Here is a 21,450-nt window from a genome sequence, read left to right as displayed (position 1 = left end):
GGGTGGAGGGAACCAGAAGCTGGCAAGGCCGTGAGGGGGAAGAGCCGGGGTCCCTGGGGGTTGGGGAGAGAGGACATCACGGAAGTTGGCGGGGGCCGGGGGCCGGCCGCGGCTTGCCTGGGCCCTGAGGCAACAGGAAGCCAGCGAAGGGTTTTATCCTGGAGGGAATGATCTTGGATTAAAACACTCTGGTAGCTGAGCGGTTGGGAATAGACAAGGACGGAGGGGGGGAGGCCCCTGAGGAGCTGCCCTGGTTTCAACCCCGGCAGCGGCCAGTGCAGGACACGGAGAAGGCAGCGCCGACGGGGCGTGGAAGAGACTGCAGTCGATGCTCCGGATGAAACAGAAGAGCCCAGGTTGGACGGTTGGGCTTGAAGGCTTTGCGGATGTCCCAGGAGGCAGCCGGATATGCCGGCCTGGGGCTCAGTGGAGAAAACTGGGCTCCAGATAAAGAGAGGACTCAAAGCTTGGCCGGGGTTGGGGCAGAGGGGGTTTCCTGCCCTCTTCCTGCAAGTGGGCCCAGGGCCTAACGCCCTCGGTCATTCAGGCGGATGCTGGAGGCCGTGCCCCCAAGGGAGGCGAACCCAGAGACCGGAGGAGAGCCGGGAGGGGCTGGCGCCACAGAAGGCCCGGGAAGAGCAGGGGCTGCTGTCTGCTGAGTTAGGTGCTGTGGAGGGGACCCGCAAGATGGGACAGAGACCCAGCCACAAGCAGGCCTCTGCTGGCCGCAGATCGCATTTGGTAGGGTGCAGGGGCCGTGGTGAGGAGCCAGGGGGAGGTGAGGGCGAGGAAGCCAGGGTCCGGTGTCCTGGGTCCAAGCCTGGCTTGACACAAAGACCATCTGGCTGTTCTCCATGACCTCCCTCTTCCCGACCCTTCCCATCGTGGGAGCCCCAAATCCCGGCCCTGCTTCTCTGCAGTGCCCCAGACTGGGGGTCCTGGAAGGCAGGACCGGGGTGACCCCACTTTTCCTGGACCGGCCACTCTGCCAGCTGTTTTCCCGGGAAAGCAATGGGAAGTCCCGCGTGATTCTCGGGATCTCATCCCGTCCCCCCTGTACCGCCACCGCTGTCCCGGGTTGCCATCCTCATCAAAACACAAGAACAGAGCCCAGGCCAGGTCATGTAAGCCATTTATTGGTTTGTTTTAAAAATATGTATCTTATTTATACACGGAGTTTGGTGAGAAGTGCTCGATTAGCTCAGACAACAGCTGGCACTTGACGCTCCCTCCTCTTCCTACCCTCCTCTCCCCTCCTGCTGGTCATCGTGCAGTTCTGGAAAAAAAAAAAAAAAAAAAGAGAGAGAGAGAGAGAGCCACGCTAAAAGCTAAGGAGTCGGGCCTAGCTCACCCTGCCTCGGCCACAGCCCGGGCACCTGTCTCAGGGCTCCCGGGCCGTCCGCGGACACATGAAACCACAGCCCCTTCCGGCCAGCTGGGCGGCCAGCCGGCCTGCCTCCAAACCCGCATTCCTGGCCTGCAGTGGGCACAGAGTGCCGGGGAGGGGCACACGCCTCTCGGAGCCCGGAGCAAAGCACAGGGAGCTACGAAAATAAGGTTTCCACTCGGAGAAGTGTGCCTGGGACGGTCAAACCACGTCCCACACTGGACTCAAGGGGAACACGGGAGAAGAGAAGTCCCTCGGGTGGGTGGGGTGGGGGCTGGGGTCGCCACCAAGGGAACTCGGGGCGACAAAAAGAAACGTAATACTCGACTCGCCGGCAATGCCCCCTCAGCACTGCCACGAGCTCACGATCGTCCAGCCCTCCGACGGCTTGGCGAGGTAGGTTAGGGGCAGCAGGCTTCCGGCTTCCCGGGCTGCCCCGCGAGGCGGGCGGCGGCTCTGCTGGAGACCTGGGATATCTCCGCCAGCCAACACTGTCACTCGCGGGGTGACAGGTCTCTGCGTTGAAAGATTTGCATATGCTAAATAGGATTGTCAGCAGCTGAAGAGGCCCCCGGGGGGAATTGGACTAGAAAAAGTATTTTTCCCTGAAAAGGCCTTCTCACAAGACCCGTGGACGGCCCGGACCCTGCCCCGGACTGTCCCGCGGGCGGGTGCCACCAGGACCCCAGGCTGAGCCAGAGGGGCTGGTCCGGGGCCACGCCGCTCTCTTCCCCAAGGAAGCCCACAGTCCAGGCTCCTCCCAGGGCAGGGAACAGTTTGACCACCCCAAGGCTCCTTCCTTCCCGGCACAGGGCCCGTGATGCCCTCCCTGCTCCATCTGGAGCGTCGCTGGGCACCGCGCGGGAGATCCCCCCTCCCCACACCCGCACACAAGGTGAGAGGCGGAAAGGTCTGGAAAGAGAGCCCTGGCCACGACAACAGATTCCCTTCCTCACACGGCTGAAGCCTGTTCAGCTTCTCAGCCCTAACGGTGCCGGGCTCAGACTTCTCTTCCCGGCCTGTGGGGCAGGGCCTGCCGGGTTTGGGAGCTGGGATAAGCTGGGGGCCGGGCCGTGCGTGGGGCTGGTTCCCTTGTGCCCTTCACCTTAATGTTAATACTCTTGCAGAAGACCGGGCCCTCCTGGGAAGAAAAGGCAACATCAGTGCCCAGGACCGGCCCTGAGACCCGGGCCATTCCCTCCTGGAAGCTTTTCCGTTTCGTAGACGTGACCCCAGTATGGCCTGCATAAAAACACGGGCGGCAGACAGGACCCTGGGGACCACGGAAGGCCAGAGTGAGCGCCCACTGACAAGAACCCCTCTGCCTGACACGTGCCTGAGGGGAGCCGGGGCCCTCTGTGCGTGGACTGCGTGCGCGCGCGCGAGGCAAGGGGGTCGGCCCTCCTGGCACCACAGCCCAAGCAGCAGGGGAGACCCCTTCTGCGTTTCACTTTTGCTTTGAGAACAGACCTCCAGCAGCTCCACAGACCCTCCCGTTTGGAGTGAAGAAAAGGCAGAGTGAATTACTGCCGACGTCCATGGAAAAAACGTTAGTTCTTTGCCCGAGTAAAAAAATATCAAATATAATAAATTTATGAAAGCCCCTTCACGACACGTACAGTCTCAGCTTTGTACTTCGCCTCAGCAGCTGGGACAGCGCTGCCTCGCAGGGCGCCGGGGTGCTGCCCGGCCAGACCCGGCCACCGGCGTGTGCCCCGTCTGGTCGGCTCGGCCAACGGCCTCTGGCCGGCGGCGTGGCGGCCACAGAAAGAGCTCCGCCTCGTCGATCCGTGGGGCCGAGGCCCGTCTCCCACGCCGGAGCCCAAAGCAAGGAGGGCCCAGGGGGTGCTGGCTCGTGGCTGCCTCCCGGCGCGTCCTGGCCGGCTGGGGTGCGGCTCACACGATAGACTCGCGGTCCCGGTCTGGGGAGGCGGGGAAGTCCGCGAGGTCCTCGCTGCGGCTGCAGTCGGACACCCTCACCTGGGGGTTATCGCTGGTGGCCCTGGTGACGCTGTCATAGGAGGGTGGAGAGGACGTGGAGGACGTGGAGGGCGGGCCGCGGCGCCGGGAGAAGTTCTCGTTCATCACGTGGGCGATGAGGCCCTCTCGCTCGGGGGCGTCCTCTTCGGAGAGGCCGCTGCTGCCCGCCTGCTGGCGGAAGAGGAAGGAGGCGTGCTTCATGGAGCGCTGCAGCAGGTGCCTCCGGAAGGCCCGCTGGATGATGGTGGCCGACACCTCCTCGTGCTTGCGCCGCAGCGTGGTGGTGATGGGCTCGTAGGAGATCTTGGACGGGTTGGCCGCCATGAACTTCTCCTCCATCTGGATCTTCAGGGCGTCCATCTCCCCGGACTCACCCAGAACCCTCTTGGTGAAGGCGAAGAGGATGTCCATGCAGTGGATACGGTCCCCGCTCACCATGGGCAGGTCCATGTTGATGAGGCTTATCTGGTTGGGCTTGGCGATGCGCAGCGGCTCAGACAGGGCATCGGCGAAGTCGGACAGGGCCGAGTACTCGATGAACTGGGTGGCCTCCGGGTCGAACTTCTCCCAGATCTCATAGAACATGTCGAAGTCGTCCTCGCTCAGGGGCTCAGTGCTCTCCTCCGTGGCCACACTGAAGTTCTCCAGGATGATGGCGATGTACATGTTGACCACGATGAGGAAGGAGATGATGATGTAGGTGGTGAAGAAGAGGATGCCCACGGCCGGGCTCCCACAGTTCCCCCGGGAGCCGTTGCTGTTGGGCAGATTGGGGTCGCAGTAGGGGGGCCCCGTGTTGAGGATGGGGCTGAGGAGGCCGTCCCAGCCGGCCGACGTGGTGATCTGGAAGAGGCACAGCATGCTGTTGGCGAAGGTCTGGAAGTTGAACATGTCGTCGATGCCGGCCTCCCACTTGACGTAGGCGAAGTTGGCCATGCCGAAGATGGAGTAGATGAACATGACGAGGAAGAGCAGCAGCCCTATGTTGAAGAGGGCAGGCAGGGACATCATGAGGGCAAAGAGCAGCGTGCGGATCCCCTTGGCCCCTCGGATCAGCCTGAGGATGCGGCCGATTCGGGCCAGGCGGATGACTCGGAATAGCGTTGGGGAGAAGAAGTACTTCTGGATGATGTCTGAGAGCACAGTGCCTATGGGAAACAACAGAGACCATGGCCACCCATGCACTTCTGTCCTGCCTTTAGCCCCACATCACTGGAGGGGGTCTCTGTACAGCCAGGAGCTAAGGAGAGGAGGCCATTTCAGGAGGACTGGGTTGACCGGGGCAAGCAAGGACCCTGCGTCCCCCCCACCTCTCTTGGTCTTTCATTCTCATCTCTGATGCAGGAAAGGAGGACCCAAAGAACCACATCCTTTGCAAAGTGCCTTCCCAGACCTCTCGTCCCTTAGTCTTCCGGGACTACCTGCACAGCAGAGCTGGACGGGGCCCATGTTCTAGATCTTGGGTTCTGAGGTCTGAAGGGACTTGCTCAGCATCTGGGTGGCCCAGCACGGACCAGAGCTCAGGCTTTTCAGCTTCTCATTACTCAAAGTGCGGTCCGAGGGCCAGCAGCCCTGGGATCTCCCGAGAGCTTATCACAAATGTGGGATCTCAGCTCCACCTCCAGACCCACTGCGTTTTCATAAGCCCAGACGATTCACGGGCACATTGGAGGGCAAGAAGCACCGGCCCAGAAGTCAGCGTTCTCCCCCACGCCACACCTGTCACAACTCAGCCTCTCTGAGATAGCTTCTGTCACCCTCCCAGGGCTTCCCACCCCTGGGTCTCTATTGACTAACCCTGGGTTTGCAGTTTGAAGAGGCAGGGATATAAGTTATAGGAGAAAGAGTGAAATACGCTTGCTTTGTATTGGCCCACGTGACCTTTCCAGATTCCTCACGTAATAATGTCACTGGCTGACACGTGTCCTGTTTACTGTCAAGAAGGCACTGGGCTGAGCATTTTATATCCATCCATTTAGGCCTTCCGGGCACCCTAGGGGGGAGTAAGCTGATACCATAATCCTCATTTTCCAGAAGAGGAAACTGAGAAGTGAGGTAACTTACCCATGTTGTCACCTAGTCAGTGAGACGCTGGGACTCGACTCAGACACTCTGGCTCCAAGTCGACCTGTTAACCAAGCCTCTGCAGTATGGCCAAGGACCAGGACCGGTAGTGTTCCCTGAAGCCTCTGAGAGTGTCCCTCATCGGCCCCCTTGCTGCGGCTGACATCCTGCATTCTCTAAAGCTTTTCTCTAGTCCCACCAGGCGTGCTCACCCTCACTCTTGCCTGGGACCTCCCAGAGTATTTCCTCACTCTACTTCCAGCTTCTAGCCATCCTCTGTCACTGCGGCTATGACAGCCCCTGCCTTAGCCCCCGTGTTTCCCTCTGAGTTCACCAAAGGCAAAAGCTGTACGTGGCAGAAAGAGGAAAGTCAGCCACCTCATGGCAGAATTGCACGGCGGAGGGGTCAAGAGTTTGGGCTCTGAGCCCGAGCGATGAGAGAAAAAAAAAATTGGGACTTAATCAAAATGAAAAACTTTGTGCTTCAAGAGACGATGACCAAGAAAGTGACAAGACAACCCACGGAATGGGAGGCAGTATTTGCAAATCGTGTATCGGGCGAGGGACCGGTATCCAGAATACGTAAAGAACTCTCGCAACTCAACGATAAAAACATAAATAGGCCAATTAAAAAATGAGCGAAGGATTTGCATAGACGCTTCTCCAAGACATCTCTCGTGTTACATACCAAGACAGACACACCACAGAAAATGACCAATGAGCACATGAAAAGATGTTCAGCGTCATTAGTCATTAGGGAAGTGTGAACCCAAACCTCAACGTGGTTATCACTTCGTGCCCACCGAGGTGACTATAGTAAGAAACTGAAGACGACGACAAGTGTTGGCGAGGGTGTGGAGTAACTGGAACCATTATACGTCGACGATGGGAATGTGTCTACTTTGGAAAACAGCTTGGCAGTCTCTCCAAATTTTAGATTAGTGGTTTCCAGGGGCTGGGGAGACGGAAAATGGGGAGTGGCTGCTAAAAGGGTATGGAGTTCCTTTTGGTGGTGAGGGCAGTCGTCTAAAAGTAGGCATGGCGGTGATGGTTGCACAACTCTGTGAATATACTAAAAACGACTAAATCTACTTTAAAGGGTAAATCTTATGGTATGTGAATTGTAGCTCAATGCAACTGTGCTGGTTATGAACCAGGAAAAGGACCCTCACCAGAAAACATGACCCTGCTGGTGCCTTAATCGTGGACTTTCAGCCTCCAGGACTGTGAGAAATAAAATTCTGTCGTTTCTGGGTTAGCCGGTCTGGTGTTTGGTTAGAGCAGCCCAAACAGACTAAGTGTGAATCCTCTCTCTTCCGTTCCCAGTTGCCTGATATCCTCGTCTCACCGCTGACTTTATAAGGCGGAATGCACAAGGTGAGTGATGTCTGAAGGAGCCTGGCCCACAGTGGTGGCTAGACTCTAGAATTTTCCATCTCCAGGGATAACTTCTACCCTAGAGGGCCACCTGCTCCCATCCCTGGAGACTCACCTCACCCTGAGTAAGCCCCTTCTTCCTTCAACCTAGGCTGCAGGCTTTCCCTCGGGAGGGCAGGGAAGTCTGCCCAGCCCCCGCTCTCCTTCCCAGACTCATTCTTGAAGCTCTCACAGAGAGCAGAAAGCTGTGTTCCAGGGTCCCATGGAGGGAGGGGGGGCGTGAGGGGGTGCCGGCTTCTCTGCCAGGATGGCTCCCCTGGACTGAGTAGGCGTTCCCAGACAAGTTCTCTGTGGCTGTGTGTGTATGCGTGTGTGGTAGGGAGAGGTGAGGAATGCAGAGAAAAGAACAAAGAAGACTAGTATACTTGGCATTAAGTACAGACCCGGGACTGGGGGAAAGGCCAACTTGCATACCCACCCACGATGGAGAGGATGACAACCACGAAGTCGAAGATGTTCCAGCTGTTGGTGAAATAATAGTGACGCAGGGCGGCCATCTTGATGATACACTCGCCTGTGAAGATGGCTACGAAGAGCAGGTTGATCTTGGCCAAGATGTTGACCTTCTCGGGGCTCTGGTCATCTGTCTCCACCATCATGGTCACCATGTTCAAGCAGATAAGGAACATGATGGTGACATCGAAGGCTTGCTTGGTCACAATGTCAAACAGGAAGCCCTGGTACTTGTTCTGAAGGGAGGGGAAAAGGATGGGCTCAGCAGGGGCCTCAGATGGGCTAGTAGGCCCCCTGTTGCTGCCCCTCTGCCCAGAACTTCCACCCTCCTGCTGTACCCTCCGCTGAGGCCGACACCCCAGCCAGACTGTCAGGGTGAGGGGAGGAGTCAGGAAATGGAAACAGCCGGTCTCTCCTGCTTCCAGGCCCGGCCCTCAGGCCCCCTCTTCTCTGAGGTCTTCCCGATCCACCTTCAGGAAGGGATTTCTCCTACCCTGAGCTTCCTTAGAACACGCACTGTGCTTCTCTTTTTGTTTGTACCGATGGCTCAAGGTCAGGTTTAAAGTTCAATCTGGAAATTGGATCGGCCCTCAGGTTAACAAATTTTCTCCACTCTTTATGGAATTGATTTTTTTAGCTGTTTATTTATTTATTTTGAGAGGGAGAGGGAGACGGAGAGGGAGAAGGAGAGACAGAGAAAGAGAGAGGGAGAGAATGCCCAGCCGGCTCTACACTGTCAGCACAGAGCCCAACACAGGGCTCAGCCTCACAAACTGAGATCATGACCTGAGCCCAAATCAAGAGTTGATGTTTAACTGACTGAGCCTCCCAGGTGCCCCTGGAATTGATTTTATTTATTCGATTAACTATATTTGTATGTCTTTAATCGTTAGCCACCTCAGATTATTTGGGGAAAAACAGAAGATTACAAATAAGTGAACACAGGGATGCCTGCGTGGCTCAGTGGGTTAAGCATCTGAGTTCAGCTCAGGTCATGATCTAACGGTTCATGAGTTCAAGCCCCACGTCGGGCTCTGTGCTGACAGCTCAGAGCCTGGAGCCTGCTTCGAATTCTGTGTCTCCCTCTCTCTCTGGGCCTCTCCCCCACTCACGCTGTGTCTTTCTCTCTCTCAAAAATAAACATTTAAAAAAAAATAAGTGAACACACACACACACACACACACACACACACACACACAGCTAACCTAGAATAAAGCATGGTGAAAGGGTAGGAATTAGATAAAATCGATGAGATGGATTTAAAAACTGGGCCTGTCACTTCCTAGCTAGTGATTTGGGTTGTGTCACCTAATTACTTTGAATACTGTCCTCTACCCCCTTTTCTAGAGAGTGGCTTCGTCAGTCAGCCCACGTGCCAGGGGACTCTGGGCCACGTCTGTCCCACTCAGGGGTTGCCAGGAAGAGGCTGTGAATGCGGGTGGGTGTGCAGAGGCCGTCCTGCTCTCCCTGGGAAAGGCTGCACTCCGGCAGGGGGGGAGGGGCGCTCGGAGGCAGAGGGACTCCTGTGGGAGGGAGTGCTCCTGGTTGTAACAGTCCTCCCAGGCCTTCCTCACTTTCTCCAGCAGTCTGAGGCCTCCGTGTGGTCAGAGGCCTGACCGAGGGCCCTGGGCCAGGCTGAGAGACTGTGAAGAGGCCTTGATAGCTGGTCCTGGGGAGGGGGGCTTCCCAGGCCCCCTCAGCACATCCTCCCCACTCTTGCTGAATCGGGAACTGGCTCACCAGAGGCCGAGGGATGGGCTTCTGGGGCTTCTTGGAGCCCAGCTTCTTCATGGCATTGTAGTACTTCTTCTGCTCCTCTGTCATGAAGATGTCCTGGCCCCCTAAGTGCAGAGAGACAGGCACCAGACTCATTTTGGGGTTCCTAGAGGCTCTGGCATGGCGGGGGGGATAGGGATCCTGCCTCCTTGATGAGGGTGCCTCGGTCGGCCTCCTCCTCACTTCCTCTCCTGCTGGAGAAAAGTATGTTGCTGGAGATTCGCCAGAGATTCCTCCCCAAATCTGCTTTTCCAGGGTCCCTGTCTCCCTTCACTTTGAGGGCTCTCTGGCTTTGTGAGATGCAAATCCACTCCCCATCTCCCCCCCTCCCCCCCACCGGCTCAGCTCAGCCACCCGGAGGTTCTCTCTGTCTACTTGGTCTGCCCACAACCCAATCATGGCCTGACCCGGGGCCACTGTCCCCCTTTCCCACCTTCCTGATCCTGGTGAATAGTCCCATCAGCCCAGCTCCTCTCAGGAGCCTCACCTGTCGGGTAGACTAGGGCAGGCCTGGGGCCCCTCCTTCCACTCCAACAGACTGGGCCTGTTACCTCATGGACGCCCCTCTCCCACCCACTCCAGCAGCAGCGGGAAAAGGACCATCTGCAGCAGGAAGGCCACGCGGGGCCGGGGCCCAGAACGGCTCCTCAGTGCCCCGGCCCCCAGCCCGGCCCTGCCAGCCCACAGGGGGCAGGCGCTCTACGTATCTTTTTCTTTTGTTGGTTGAAGTTGTCAATGATGACACCGATGAAAAGGTTCAGGGTGAAGAAAGACCCGAAGATGATAAAAATGACGAAGTAGATGTACATGTAGAGGTTGTATTCCCATTGGGGCTGCTCTTCAAACTAAGGGGGAGAAATCAGACAGGGGGATCAGACAGGCGGGAATGGGCGAGGGCCGGCTGGAGGTGTCCCCTCCACGGGTGAGAGGGTGTGTCCACAGGAAGGTCACCAGCACGGGGCTGTGTGTCTGTGTGTGCACGCGCGTGCAGAGCAGGGCCGGGGTGGGTGGGGAAGGGGTTCAGGAGGGTGACGGCTCAGGGCTGACACGGTGGTGCCATCTGGCTTCCACCCTGGGCCGTCGGGAGGTTCGAGTCTGTTCAGCACCCCCAGTGTTCACTGAACTATCAGTGTGATTGGGTGGGGTGCAAAGACACAGAAGAAACTTGATCTGCATTTCTATTCCTTCTACCCTGTCTCTCCTGGGGCAACACTAAGATTCAAGCAAATGACAGTGAATTTCATTTGAAAGATATTTGCGGATTTGGGGCTCCTTGGGAGACCATGCAACTCTGCCCCAGGGCCAGGCCTGGGCGTTCCAGACAGGCTCGACTGCAGGTTGACACGAGACATCTGGCCTGTATGGGGTGGGCTTCTGGGTGTGGACACGGATTCCCTAGTGGCCAAGCATCCGGGAGACTCAGGTGCCTGACTTGGTGGGAGAGGCCAGCGTGGTTACCTACCCCCCTGGAGTCCACAGCCGCATACATAATGTCCATCCAGCCTTTAAATGTTGCCTGGAAGGAAAACACAAGAAAATCACTTAACTTCCATCTATTGAGGTACTTAGGGCTCCTATCTGGACAGATGAGGCCAGGGACTATCCTCCTATGAGAAGCTAGCATCCCGCCCCAGCGCTGACCTGGCCCCCTTTGCCGTGTCCCTCAGAGAACCACGTGGCTTCTGCTCCAGGGCCTTTCAGGAAGGTCCTGAAACATCTCAACCTCCCCTCCCTCGTACCTACGGGGGTCCTCTTGCCACGGGTGTGTTGGTAAATGGCTAACAAATGGCCTTCCAGAAGCAAACAAAGCCCTGATTGTTGTGTTCGCCAATCTCTCGGTGTAAACACTCCCCCCCACAGCCCGTTTCAAGTTATCAACGTCTCCTTACTGAACACAGACTTGGGAAGAGACACACAGGAGCCTAGCATTACAGTATTTCCACTGTACAGCTATAGCTCATGTAAATAACCTCAAGAGCATAGAGAGTAATAGGCAGTAATGGTGAATTTTGAGTTTTTAAATTTATTTTAAGTGATCTCTACACCCAACATGGGCCTCAAACTCACAACCCTGAGACTGAGAGTTGCGTGCTCCCCCGACTGAGCCAGCCAGGTGCCCCATGATTTTGTGTTAATGTCATTTAGTGAATTATCAGTTTATAACATCTAATTTTTAATCAGGGCTTGCAAAGTATCTGAAAATGCAACAGTCAGCTCTTGTAGGCTACACAAACCTGCTCAGCCCACCCTCCAGAGCGGCAAAGGAGGAGGTCGCACGAAACGGGGCTCTGGCGTTGGCTACACTGTCTGCCCCAGTCGGGGCTGCTATGAAGGTTCAGGAAGGGCCTGAGAGACGTGTGGTGGCGAGGCCGACTGCCCAGGGGGATCTCACTTGTGTCCTTGGCCGAGGTCCAAACCTGCCCAAGCCTCCTTTCAGGGTACAGCTGCCCACACACACTTTCAGGCCTGAGAGTTCTTATGACACAGGTAGGGCAGATGGGGAAACTGAGGCTGCCCCAGAGGAGGCAGGCTACTTCAGCTCGCCGTGCCAGGAGGCCCTGCCCTGTGGAGAGAGGCCTGGAAATGCTCTGGAAACTGCTGGAGAGCATCCAAGGTGATGAGATGCTTGTGACTCTCTTTCCAGCCACTGTGTTGCTTTGTCTGGAACGGCTGGCAGTTCTCAGTCTACAAATTCTGTCGTCCAGAGGGAAGTCCCAGGAACAGAAGGCTCTCTGGGTTTGGCTTGAATCTTGTCCTCTAGGAGGTATTTCAGGGGAGTCTTTGGAGAGAGCTACCCCTGGGATTTAAGGGAGGCCCGCAAGAGTGAGGAGATGTACATTAGGTCCACTGAGTGTCCCTCTGCTTTGGGGACCAGAGACAGGTATCTGGTCTCAAGACCGGGGTGGCAAGAAGCTGTGGCTGTATGTGTTACGGCTATTTGTGGGTTAAGTTTATGGCATGTATCAGGCTCACTGAAGCCTCTGTCCTCCCAAATCAATGGAAACTTTGGAAAGACTGGGTAGGGTCATGTATGTTTCAACATCACACATCTTGCGCATCAGAGGTAGAAGTAAATATGTTCTCCGGAACAACACAGGAGGTATTATTACCTTTTATAACACAAGGCTGGAGTCGCAGCTTGGCTAATAGTTCCGGCTCTGCATGTCTATGGTCTTTGATTTTTAACCTGTGCCATCACATTGCCAAGCTGATGGCGTGAGGTTGTCCGCCTGACTACTGGCTGGGGGGTTGGTTCTGCGTCAGTGCTGAACCCCCAATGCCATGCCTCTGGGAGAATGTGGTATCTGTTCTAGAATGGAAAATCCAGAGACTTCCCAAGGAGCCACGAAGTCTCTGGAGAATCCTTAGCCTTCTTTGGGCACTGTGACCCTATCGTGAGGAACCAGAGTGGCCCCACTGTCCCCCTCCTGCCCACACTGTGGGTGAAGGTGCCTGTTGCTGGAAAACCAGTGGGAAGAAGGACTTACCACCTGCAGAAGGGCCAGGTACCCGGCCCCTACGTTGTCAAAGTTGACTTTCACCTTGGTCCAGTATAATTCGCCAGTCACATTGAAAGACTCACAGTCACTCTTGTTGTTCACGATGGTGTAGTTCAAGGGCAGGTCTCCTTCAGTCTGGTTGATGCACCGCCCAAACTTCCCCGCAAAGAGGTTCACGCCCATGATGCTGAAGATGAGCCAGAAGATGAGGCAGACGAGGAGGACGTTCATGATGGAGGGGATGGCGCCCACCAGGGCATTGACCACAACCTCAAGGAGACAGAGAAGAGGCTCAGTTCCTGGGGGTGCCCAGAACATATGCTCTTTTCGAGACCCACCCCTGCTCCCTCCCTGAACTTGTTGCCTGCAGGTCCCTGTGGGGGTGGGGGGGCGGGTGGAACACTTCCTGTCCCCAAGGAAGGGCCACCCCTGGCAGGAAGCCCTGATGGGGGGTAAAAGGAGAGATGATGGAGAGTGGGGCGGGGGAGAGAACACACACAGACACCTTTCTTATGTTTTTGGTCCTGCCCTGAATCCATGACCTTCAAACTGAATTTTCAACAGGGTCTGTCTGGTTGAGTGTGCCGGCGATCTGATGGGAAAGGGCCTCCGGAGACACATTCTCTGAGCTAAGTTTCTGGTTTATTTTGGGGTTGCTGCTACTAGGAAGGATGGGCGTTCTCCCTAAAGCACGCCCAGGGGACCTCTGTGCGGCATCTGGCGGGTGCTCTGGCAGCTCTCCGGGGCTGCGGTGAGAGCCGAGCGGGGAGGGCAGGGCGTGTGGGCACTCCCGGTGCCCCTCTCCCTCCCGGCAGCCAGCGGCTCTCTGACCCCATGGAGCCCTGGCGTCGTTCTCGTCATCGAAACTCACAGTGCCCGGCAGAAGCTCCCTTGGCAAAAGCATATGGGGCACTCCGCTCCACTGAGGGCCCAAGCGCCCAGCCGTCTGGGAGTCGGGAAGGTGTTTGCTGTGCAGACTGGAAGGGAGGCTGGTGCGGGGCTGTGTGGTGGGCCTGGGGCTGGACGGGCAGTGTGACACATGCAGATGAGAGAGGGCCCCTGGTCCCGGCAGGCGTGACGAACAGGGTGGGAAACCCAACTCCCAGGTTTGCCCTTGGCCGGCTCTGTGGCCAACGGCCACAACAGAGGCGTTCCTGGCAGCTCGCAGCGCCCCGTGTCCCTCTGGAAACAGATGCCCTCGCTCCCAAGAGACCTTTGGCTTAGGCAGGATGATTCACTTGCGAATGGTTTCCCACCAGGAATAAGTGACTTGTTTCTCTCTTGGGGGTGTGGGCAAAGGTCAGAACCGACAATAAGGAAGGCACCTGTTGGGACGAGCACTGGGTGTTACATGCAAGTGATGAATCACTGAATTCTGCTCCTGAAACCAATACTACACCTATGTTAACTAACTAGAATCAAAAGAAAAGAACAAAGAACTTAAAAAATAAAACCCCAACAAAATGGGGGCTGTGTGACGGTGTCTGCAGGGTCAGCGAGACTCAGGCACACAGATGTGGCTGCTGAAGCCACAACAGAACTGTGTATGTTTTGTAAAAAAACAAGTAATGCAAAACACACGCGCACACAAGTACACGTACGTGCGTGTTTTCTTGCTGCGTACTACAGGTAAAGTTTTTTTCTTGGTGGGGCTTTTAAATTTGCCTTGCGTGGCCATATTTGGTAAAATTTGGTGACCTGAAAAATGCTTAGGGCTCTGTACTTAAAAATCCGTGTAGGGGCGCCTGGGTGGCTCAGTCGGTCAAGCGTCTGACTTGGGCTCAGGTCAGGATCTCACGGTTTGCGGGTTCGAGTCCCGAGTCGGGCTCTGTGCTGGCGGCTCTGAGCCTGGAACCTGTTTCGGATTCTGTGTCTCCCTCTCTCTCTGCCCCTCCCCCCAGTTGTACTCTGTCTCTCTCTGTCTCTCAGAAATACATAAATGTAAAAAAGAATTACAAACGAAAAAGAAATCTGTGTAAGAGTTCACTAAGCAAATGACAACTAAGAGCTGGTGCTGAGAATACAGCTGCTTCCTCTGTTTCCTCGACCTTCATGACCACGGCCCTACTGCCCATCGCAGACCAAGGAGGGCAGCCTGTGTCTGCTGGAGGGCAGGGCGCACAGACGGGCACATGGAATCAGAACACGCGGGTGGCCCCCGCCCCGGAGCAGAAGCAGAGGGGCTCCCTGGCCAGTGGGGCTGGGCGGCAGCCGAGAAACCCACACCCAGACCTCACTTCTTTTCCTTTGTCGGGTTCTCCTGGCCCTCGTGGGGCCCACGGGGCTGGAGGTGACAGGCCTCGAGGGAGGGATCTCACAGCTCTCCACCCTCTGGGTGCCCGTGAGCCCAGCTGACCCTGTCCTGGAGGTTTTGCACCATGCTCCAACTGGGGCCGGAGCAGGGCCGCTTGGTCAGCGGGCGAACGTGGGGGCCCCTCAGTGCAGTCACCTCCCACTGCCCTGGCAGGAAAGCAGCCACTCCCCTTACCCTCATGCCCTCAAATCGGGACAGGGCTCGCAGGGGTCGGAGAGCACGCAACGTCCTCAGCGACTTGATGGGGCCCATCTCTGCGAAGCCCAGGGTGTTGGCCGCCAGGCTGATCAGCGAGACCTGTGGGAGGTAAGGAGGGCGGGAGCGCCATGGGGACAGCGCTAGAGGCAGGTGGGAGGGCTCCTGGCCCACCTAAAGCGCGGCTGGTGTCACAGGGCCAGCAGGCTTTCCCCGCGTCTAATCTTTGCTATTTCCGGCTGCGTCGTCTTCACGGGCTGCCGCGCCCTGGGCTGGCCTTGCTGGGGCCCACGAGGCTGGGCGTGAGGCCAGTGTGTCCCCGCTTTCAGATCTTTACTAAGGGCCTGCTCTGTGCACTCACTAACCCAAGGACTTGGGATGCCTTATCCCTATTCTCCTGTAGAAAACAGAGTTCCAAAGCCAGCCGCTGGCATGCAGGGACAGGCACACAAAGCCTGGGCTTTTGGTCCCCGCGGGCTTGCCTTCAGGTCAAATTCCTTTTGGGAAGGGAGGACTGTCCTGGGTTGACCGTGAGCAGACAGACCATCCTGGGGCTTTCCCCCAAAGCCATCGGCCGTCTTCAAAGAGGGTAGGCACAAGCGGAGCGTCTATGGCCCAGGGACCGGGTCGGGCCAGTCTGCCCAGCAGCGCACCCTGGTCATCATCTGTGCTTTCAAAGCTTGGGCCCCTGCCCCACTCAGAGCCCTTCCATCTCAGCTGACCGCAGCTCCCTCCTTCCAGCTGCTCAGGCCGCGAGCCTTGGCGTCATCCCCACCTCCTCTCCCTCTCTCACACCCTGCGTCCAACCCGGCAGGATTTCCTGTTGGCTCTGCCTTCGAAATACATCAGAAGTCCAAATATTTCTCACCATTTCCACTGCCACCACCCTGGCCAGGCCACGGTCATCTCTCCCCTGGACCGCCACCAGAGCCTCCTGACCCTCCTCCCTGCCTCCACGTGGGCCTCACCCCCCTCCCCCCCCACCAGCCCCTGTGCTCCTTCAGGAACATGTCACTCTTCTGCTCAGAGCCGCTGCAATGCCTTCCCACTTCGTTCTAAAGCCTGGCCTCATCTCCTGTACCTCCCTTCCCCACTCAGTCTGCTCCAGCCACTCGGGCCCCCTTGCCATTCCTCGAGTATGCCAGGCACGCTCCCACCCCAGGACCTTTGCACGGCCCCTCCAACCTCTGCTCGGAAGGTTCTGCAGATGTCTGCCCGGCTGACCCTAACTTCCTTCACGTTTGCTCCAACGTCGTCTCAGTGGACCCACCCTGGCCGGCCGATTTAAAGTTGTAACCTACACCTTCCCCTCGCCAGAGTCCCGGCCCTCCTCATCCCCTTTCCTTCTCCGCTTCCTTTTTCTCCTTCTCCACTTCCTTCTCCTTGACCTCGGACAAGGCCCCTCTCTGCTGTGGGCCTCAGTTTCCTTCTCCGCAGGCTAATTCTCCAGTTCTGGGACTGGGCAGCTCCCCACGGTGGCAGGTGGGAGGGGCTTGGTGGGCTTCCCCAGGAGTCTTTGCAAACGCCTCCTGCCTTCCTCGAGGGGAGTCGCTCTGCAGACCCGGCTTCCCAAGAAGCTGCAGAAATAGCTGGGTGGGGGCCTCAGGGCAGAGGCGCCAGGATCCCAGGCGCGGCCACGGCCCTGGGGCAGGAGGCCTCCCAGGCCCTCTCCTCCCTCTCAGGGAGGCTCTGAGGACTCCATGCACACGCTAACCCAAAGAGCCTCTCCTGTCACGGCCACCCACGGATTGGCCCCCCAGCAAGGCTGAGTCCCTCCCTGTGGCCTCTGAGTGGGGTGTGGGGTGGGGGGACTGAACAGAGACCTGAGCCTCTTCTGCAGCCACGTGAAGGACAGCCCCTGCTGGTGGGCGGAGCCTAAGGCCAAGCCCAGAAGCCACAGGTGCCCTCCGGAAAGCTCTTACCCGGCTTCGGATGTGGACCCACCTTCTGTAGGACCCGCTGCAACCAGATGGCGAGCCCTCACCTGAGCCCCTGGCCGTTCCCTCTGCCCTCAGTGAGTGCAGGCCCGAGGCTGTTCCACACCCTGCTCTCGGGCTCCCCTCTGGCTCTTCTCACACGCCACTGTGCTCAGGAGCCCAGGGGGACCCTGCACGCATCGTGCTTGGCACCCGGCAGCGTCCTGGGGCCTGGGTAGCCGTGGGGCAGGCCCCCCCCCGCCCCCCCGCTCCATCTGCCAACCGGGCGCTCAGAAGACGTGGCGCCTCCCGCCCTCCACCCTCCCGGGACAGGCAGGGAAGCTGTGCCCGCCTCCCCAGTCGTCCAGGGCACCCACCCAGAACCCCTCAGCCAGCGTTCGTGGCTTTCTGCCTTCCTGTACCCCTTTCTCATCCTCCCCAAGTGGTACCTTCTACCTGAGCCCGGAGGATCCCCCGCTGCCTGACCAGAATCCCTTCACCGGCCCTGTCCCCTCTGGCCTTTGGCTCACTCTGTCCACACGGCCTCCTACCATGTGTGGGCGCAGAGGATCCGAACCGGCGACCTAACTAGTGGGCCTGACAGCCGCTTCACAAGACGCGTAGCGGGTGCTCTGATACAGGCTGGTCTGCCCCCTGACTTCCGGCCCTCCTGGGAGGGGGCCCCACCCCTGTCCTGGCTCGCGCTCCTGCCTGGACTGCTCCTCACTCTCCCCCTTAGGGAGTCCAGTCTCCCCCAGAAGCCTCGGTCTCCCCCCCCCTCCCCCGGCTCCTCTGTCTCCCAAAACCGGGGTGCTGACGGCCAGACCCACGCTCCGATTCCCCCCAGACTGGGAACGTTATGGGCGGGGCCTGGGTCTCTCCTGCGACGGGGGCGTGGCCTCCTTCCCCTCTGCCTGCTCTGCGGCCCAGCCACGTGCCTCCGCGTCGGCCTGCGGACTCCCCCCCCCCCCCCCCCGCCCTGTCATTCTGCCCTTCCGTCCCTCCCATTCAGCTCCTTCCCACCCTGGCCACCGAGCTCCCCTCCTCCCGTCCCTTCCGGTCCACACTCACGTCCACGATGAGGAAGTCCAGCCAGCACCAGGCGTTGGTGAAGTACTTCTTGAAGCCGTAGGCCACCCACTTGAGCAGCATCTCCAGCACGAAGACGTAGGTGAACATCTTGTCAGCATACTCCAGCAGAACCTTGATGGTCTTCCGCTCCTCTAGGTAGATGTCCTCGAAGGCCTGCAGACCGGGCCAAGGGCGGCACCCGTGACGTCCAGACCACGGCCGATCCCGCTCCGCGCGAGACTCGCTCCCCTCATCCCGGCCCGAGGGGGCGGGAGCAGAGGGGAGGCACGTAGCGGAGGGGCCCTTCCGGGGTGATCACGCTGGACTGGATCCGCGCGCTCTCCCGGGAGCGCGCGCTCCGCCGGTGGCTCGTGGGGCGCGTGGACAGCAAGGCGCAACGCGCGGTGAGAAGGCTGCTCCCTTCCCACCGAGGAGCGAGGCTCAGTTCTGAGCCAGCGCACCGTTGAGACCTTCCTCAGACGTGCTGATCCCCCGTGTTAACCAGGAGCGTGAGGGGGCGCGGGCTCGGCCCACGGCCCTTCGGCCGAGAGCACCGTAAACCCTCTCTTTGTTGTTTTCATTCCACTGCGCCGTTCCTCTCTTTACGAGGTTACCTACTTTTCACGGGAAATGAAATTGGTTTCCAGTGGTAACGACCATTAGGTCTCTCTCTCCAATGCGTTTATGTAGAGACACAAAAGCCAGTGAGAGCTGATCCGAAGGAAAATTTCCGGTAAGCGCCGGTGAAGGCGGTTTGTCAAGAAGACGGTTGGAGGATGCGCGACTCATTATCCTGGGGATCGGGAAGCTCCCGCTTGCTAACACTCTCGAGTGTTCCTAACACTCTACAACGTGTCTTTGTCCACCGCCTCGTTCCCGCCTCAGCCCCGCTTCCTGAGCCGACAGAGGAACCCTTGCCCCGTCCCAGTTGCCCTCTTGCACCTCCTGTCCCCATCTGTCCCCGCTTGGTGTGCTCGGGGGATCCCAGTCTAGGCAACTGAACACGTCACTGGGGGCCCCGGGGAGCCACCTCCGCCCGTTGCTCTGGGCCTCCCTGCCTGCCCGCGGGGCCCAAGTGAGTCACTGGGGCCCCCGGTGGCCAGCGCTGTCAGCCCTGGTGTGCCCTGCCCAGGCATCTATATGGCTAGCCCAGTCAGCGTAGACAGGACACAGGAGAACTCAGGTCCCAAAATGGACTCTGGGAGTTGTTCAAGATGAAAAGTAGGTGTGTGTGTGTGTGTGTGTGTGTGTGTGTGTGTGTGTGTTTTCCTGATTACAAAAATGTGTGCTTCTTACAAAAAAATTAAATAATCTAGAAATCCTAAAGAAGAGCAGGAGGCCCTTCTGATTTCATGACATTACAGTTACCACTGCTAACATTTAGGTGAACATTCTTTTCAACACTCGCTACTTGTGTGCATATGACAGCACCCAATTTGCTAAGATATGCTCTGCTTTTAAGCTTCTTTTTCCACTCAACAATCTCTTGTGTTTACCTACTCTGTAATGTGACCGGCAGTAGCTACCTAGCATTCTTTTAGACGGCCGCATCCTGTTTCATTATTTGCACATAACTCTTGTTTACTGAGCTCACATGCCTATGAACGAACATTGCAGCTGTTTCCAATCTATCCCTAGTAGAAACAACATCGCAGCGAACAACGTGAATGATTATGTGTTGAGGATCCATGTCCAGAATTGGGGTGCCGGGTCCAAGGTGTACTTCTGGTACAGATGGGGAACAGGATCTCCAGCAGGGGAAGCCGATAGACATTCCCTGCACAGTCGAGGAAGCTGGCTCTTTGTTCCCCACGCCACTGACGGTGCTGGGGTTTCTCGTCACTTTTCCTAGCCTGAGGCATGGAAACTGCAATTTGTTACATTGTCATGTATTTTATTACTGGCCATGCTGACATCATTTCCTTGGATATGGGCAGTGTTCCTTGTGCGACCTGCCTGTTCATCTTCTCTAATTTTTTTTTTTTTTTTTTATTTGAGTGTCTGGTTTATTCAGAGACGTTATTCTTTGTTATATACAACTTGTCCTAGTTGTGTGCCTTTAAATCTTGTTTAGTTTATCCATTGCCTGGTGACTAATGAAGGTGTGGTACATCTATACAATGGAATAGCACTCAGCCACAAAAAAGAATGAAATCCTGCCGTTTGCAATGACATGAATGGAACTAGAGGGTATTTTGCTAAGTAAGTCAGTAAGAGAAAGACAGATCTCTGATTTCACTCCTATGTGGAATTTAAGAAACAAAACAGATGAAGGAACATAGGGGAAGGGGGAAAAAAAGGCAAACCAGGAAACAGATTTTTAACGACGGGGAACGAACTGAGGGTCGCTGGAGGGGAGGTGGGTGGGGAGATGGGAGAAATAGGTGATGGGGATTAAGGAGGGCACTTGTGATGAGCACGTATATACGTGATGAATCACTAATATTACACTGAAACTAATATTACACTAATAAAACTCACTGAAATTTAACTAAAAACTTGAAAGAGCAAAAAAAAAATTCAACCTTTAAAAAAAAATCTTGTTTATTTTTGTTTACCGTACGGAAGTTCCATACTTCATTTTCATTTATTATTATATCTAATGTAATCCTGTCATTCATTATGATTTTCACCTACTAAAACCTTCAGGATCACGTTAAGAAAGCCCTTACCTAGTCTAAGGCTAGGACAAAAGATGGCCCTTCTTTTCTTCTTTTTTCTTTTTAACTTTCTAGTTTCATTATTTTATATTACAACTGTAAAAATCCAATATATTTTGGTGAAGAGCAAATATCCATTTTAATATTTTTTTCAGAGTGGCTTGTCAGTGCTATGACGCTTTATTAAAGAATACACTTCCAATCCACAGATTAGAAGTCAACTTTATCATATAAACTACATTTCTGTCTTTGCTAAAATTTATTGAACCTGTCTGTGTGCTGTCCTGAATTAATATCATATGAATTTTCCTGGCCATTTTTAGTAATCTTCAAGATAAAATTTAGCAGTCTTTCGTCCAATTCCCTGAAAAATGTTGCAAACTTATCGTTATTGCACTTAATGCATTAACTGCATTAGGATGTAATATGGAACCTTCCTACCCAAGACCAGAGTATATTTATAGTATATTTATTGGTCTGTCTTTTTCTGCATTGCTTAGCTAAGTTTTAGAGTTTTCTTCATGTACCTCTTATACATCTCATGCAATATTTATTCCCACTTATTTTGTGTTTACAATGTCTGGCAAATAAGGACTATTCCAGAAATATTACTTATGACTAAATGGTTTCTGTTAGAATAAAACAGCAGCAACAATTCTTTGTGTATTTATTTTATAACTGGCCATGTAGTAGGTTT

The 21,450-nt window shown here is 56.1% G+C and overlaps 1 protein-coding gene across 1 annotated transcript in view; it reads right to left on the bottom strand.

Moving 5' to 3' along the window:
• Positions 1–1,290: 1,290 nt before the first annotated feature.
• SCN5A (sodium voltage-gated channel alpha subunit 5) overlaps positions 1,291–21,450 on the bottom strand; it is a 93,937-nt gene continuing 73,777 nt past the window's right edge. Inside the window, exons 21-28 of the mRNA XM_042955342.1 lie at positions 18,094–18,267; positions 15,086–15,208; positions 12,586–12,867; positions 10,560–10,613; positions 9,805–9,942; positions 9,062–9,166; positions 7,287–7,557; positions 1,291–4,515 (exon numbers count right to left, since the gene is read on the bottom strand). Of these exons, the coding sequence (XP_042811276.1) occupies positions 3,284–4,515; positions 7,287–7,557; positions 9,062–9,166; positions 9,805–9,942; positions 10,560–10,613; positions 12,586–12,867; positions 15,086–15,208; positions 18,094–18,267 (2,379 nt within the window). The 3' untranslated portion in view covers positions 1,291–3,283. The remainder of the gene's footprint in view (positions 4,516–7,286; positions 7,558–9,061; positions 9,167–9,804; positions 9,943–10,559; positions 10,614–12,585; positions 12,868–15,085; positions 15,209–18,093; positions 18,268–21,450) is intronic.

The sequence above is a fragment of the Panthera leo genome, chromosome C2 (genome assembly GCF_018350215.1).
Source record: "Panthera leo isolate Ple1 chromosome C2, P.leo_Ple1_pat1.1, whole genome shotgun sequence".
Taxonomy (NCBI): domain Eukaryota; kingdom Metazoa; phylum Chordata; class Mammalia; order Carnivora; family Felidae; genus Panthera; species Panthera leo.
Note: the sequence above shows the minus strand (reverse complement) of the source record. Positions and strands in the feature narration are given on the sequence as shown.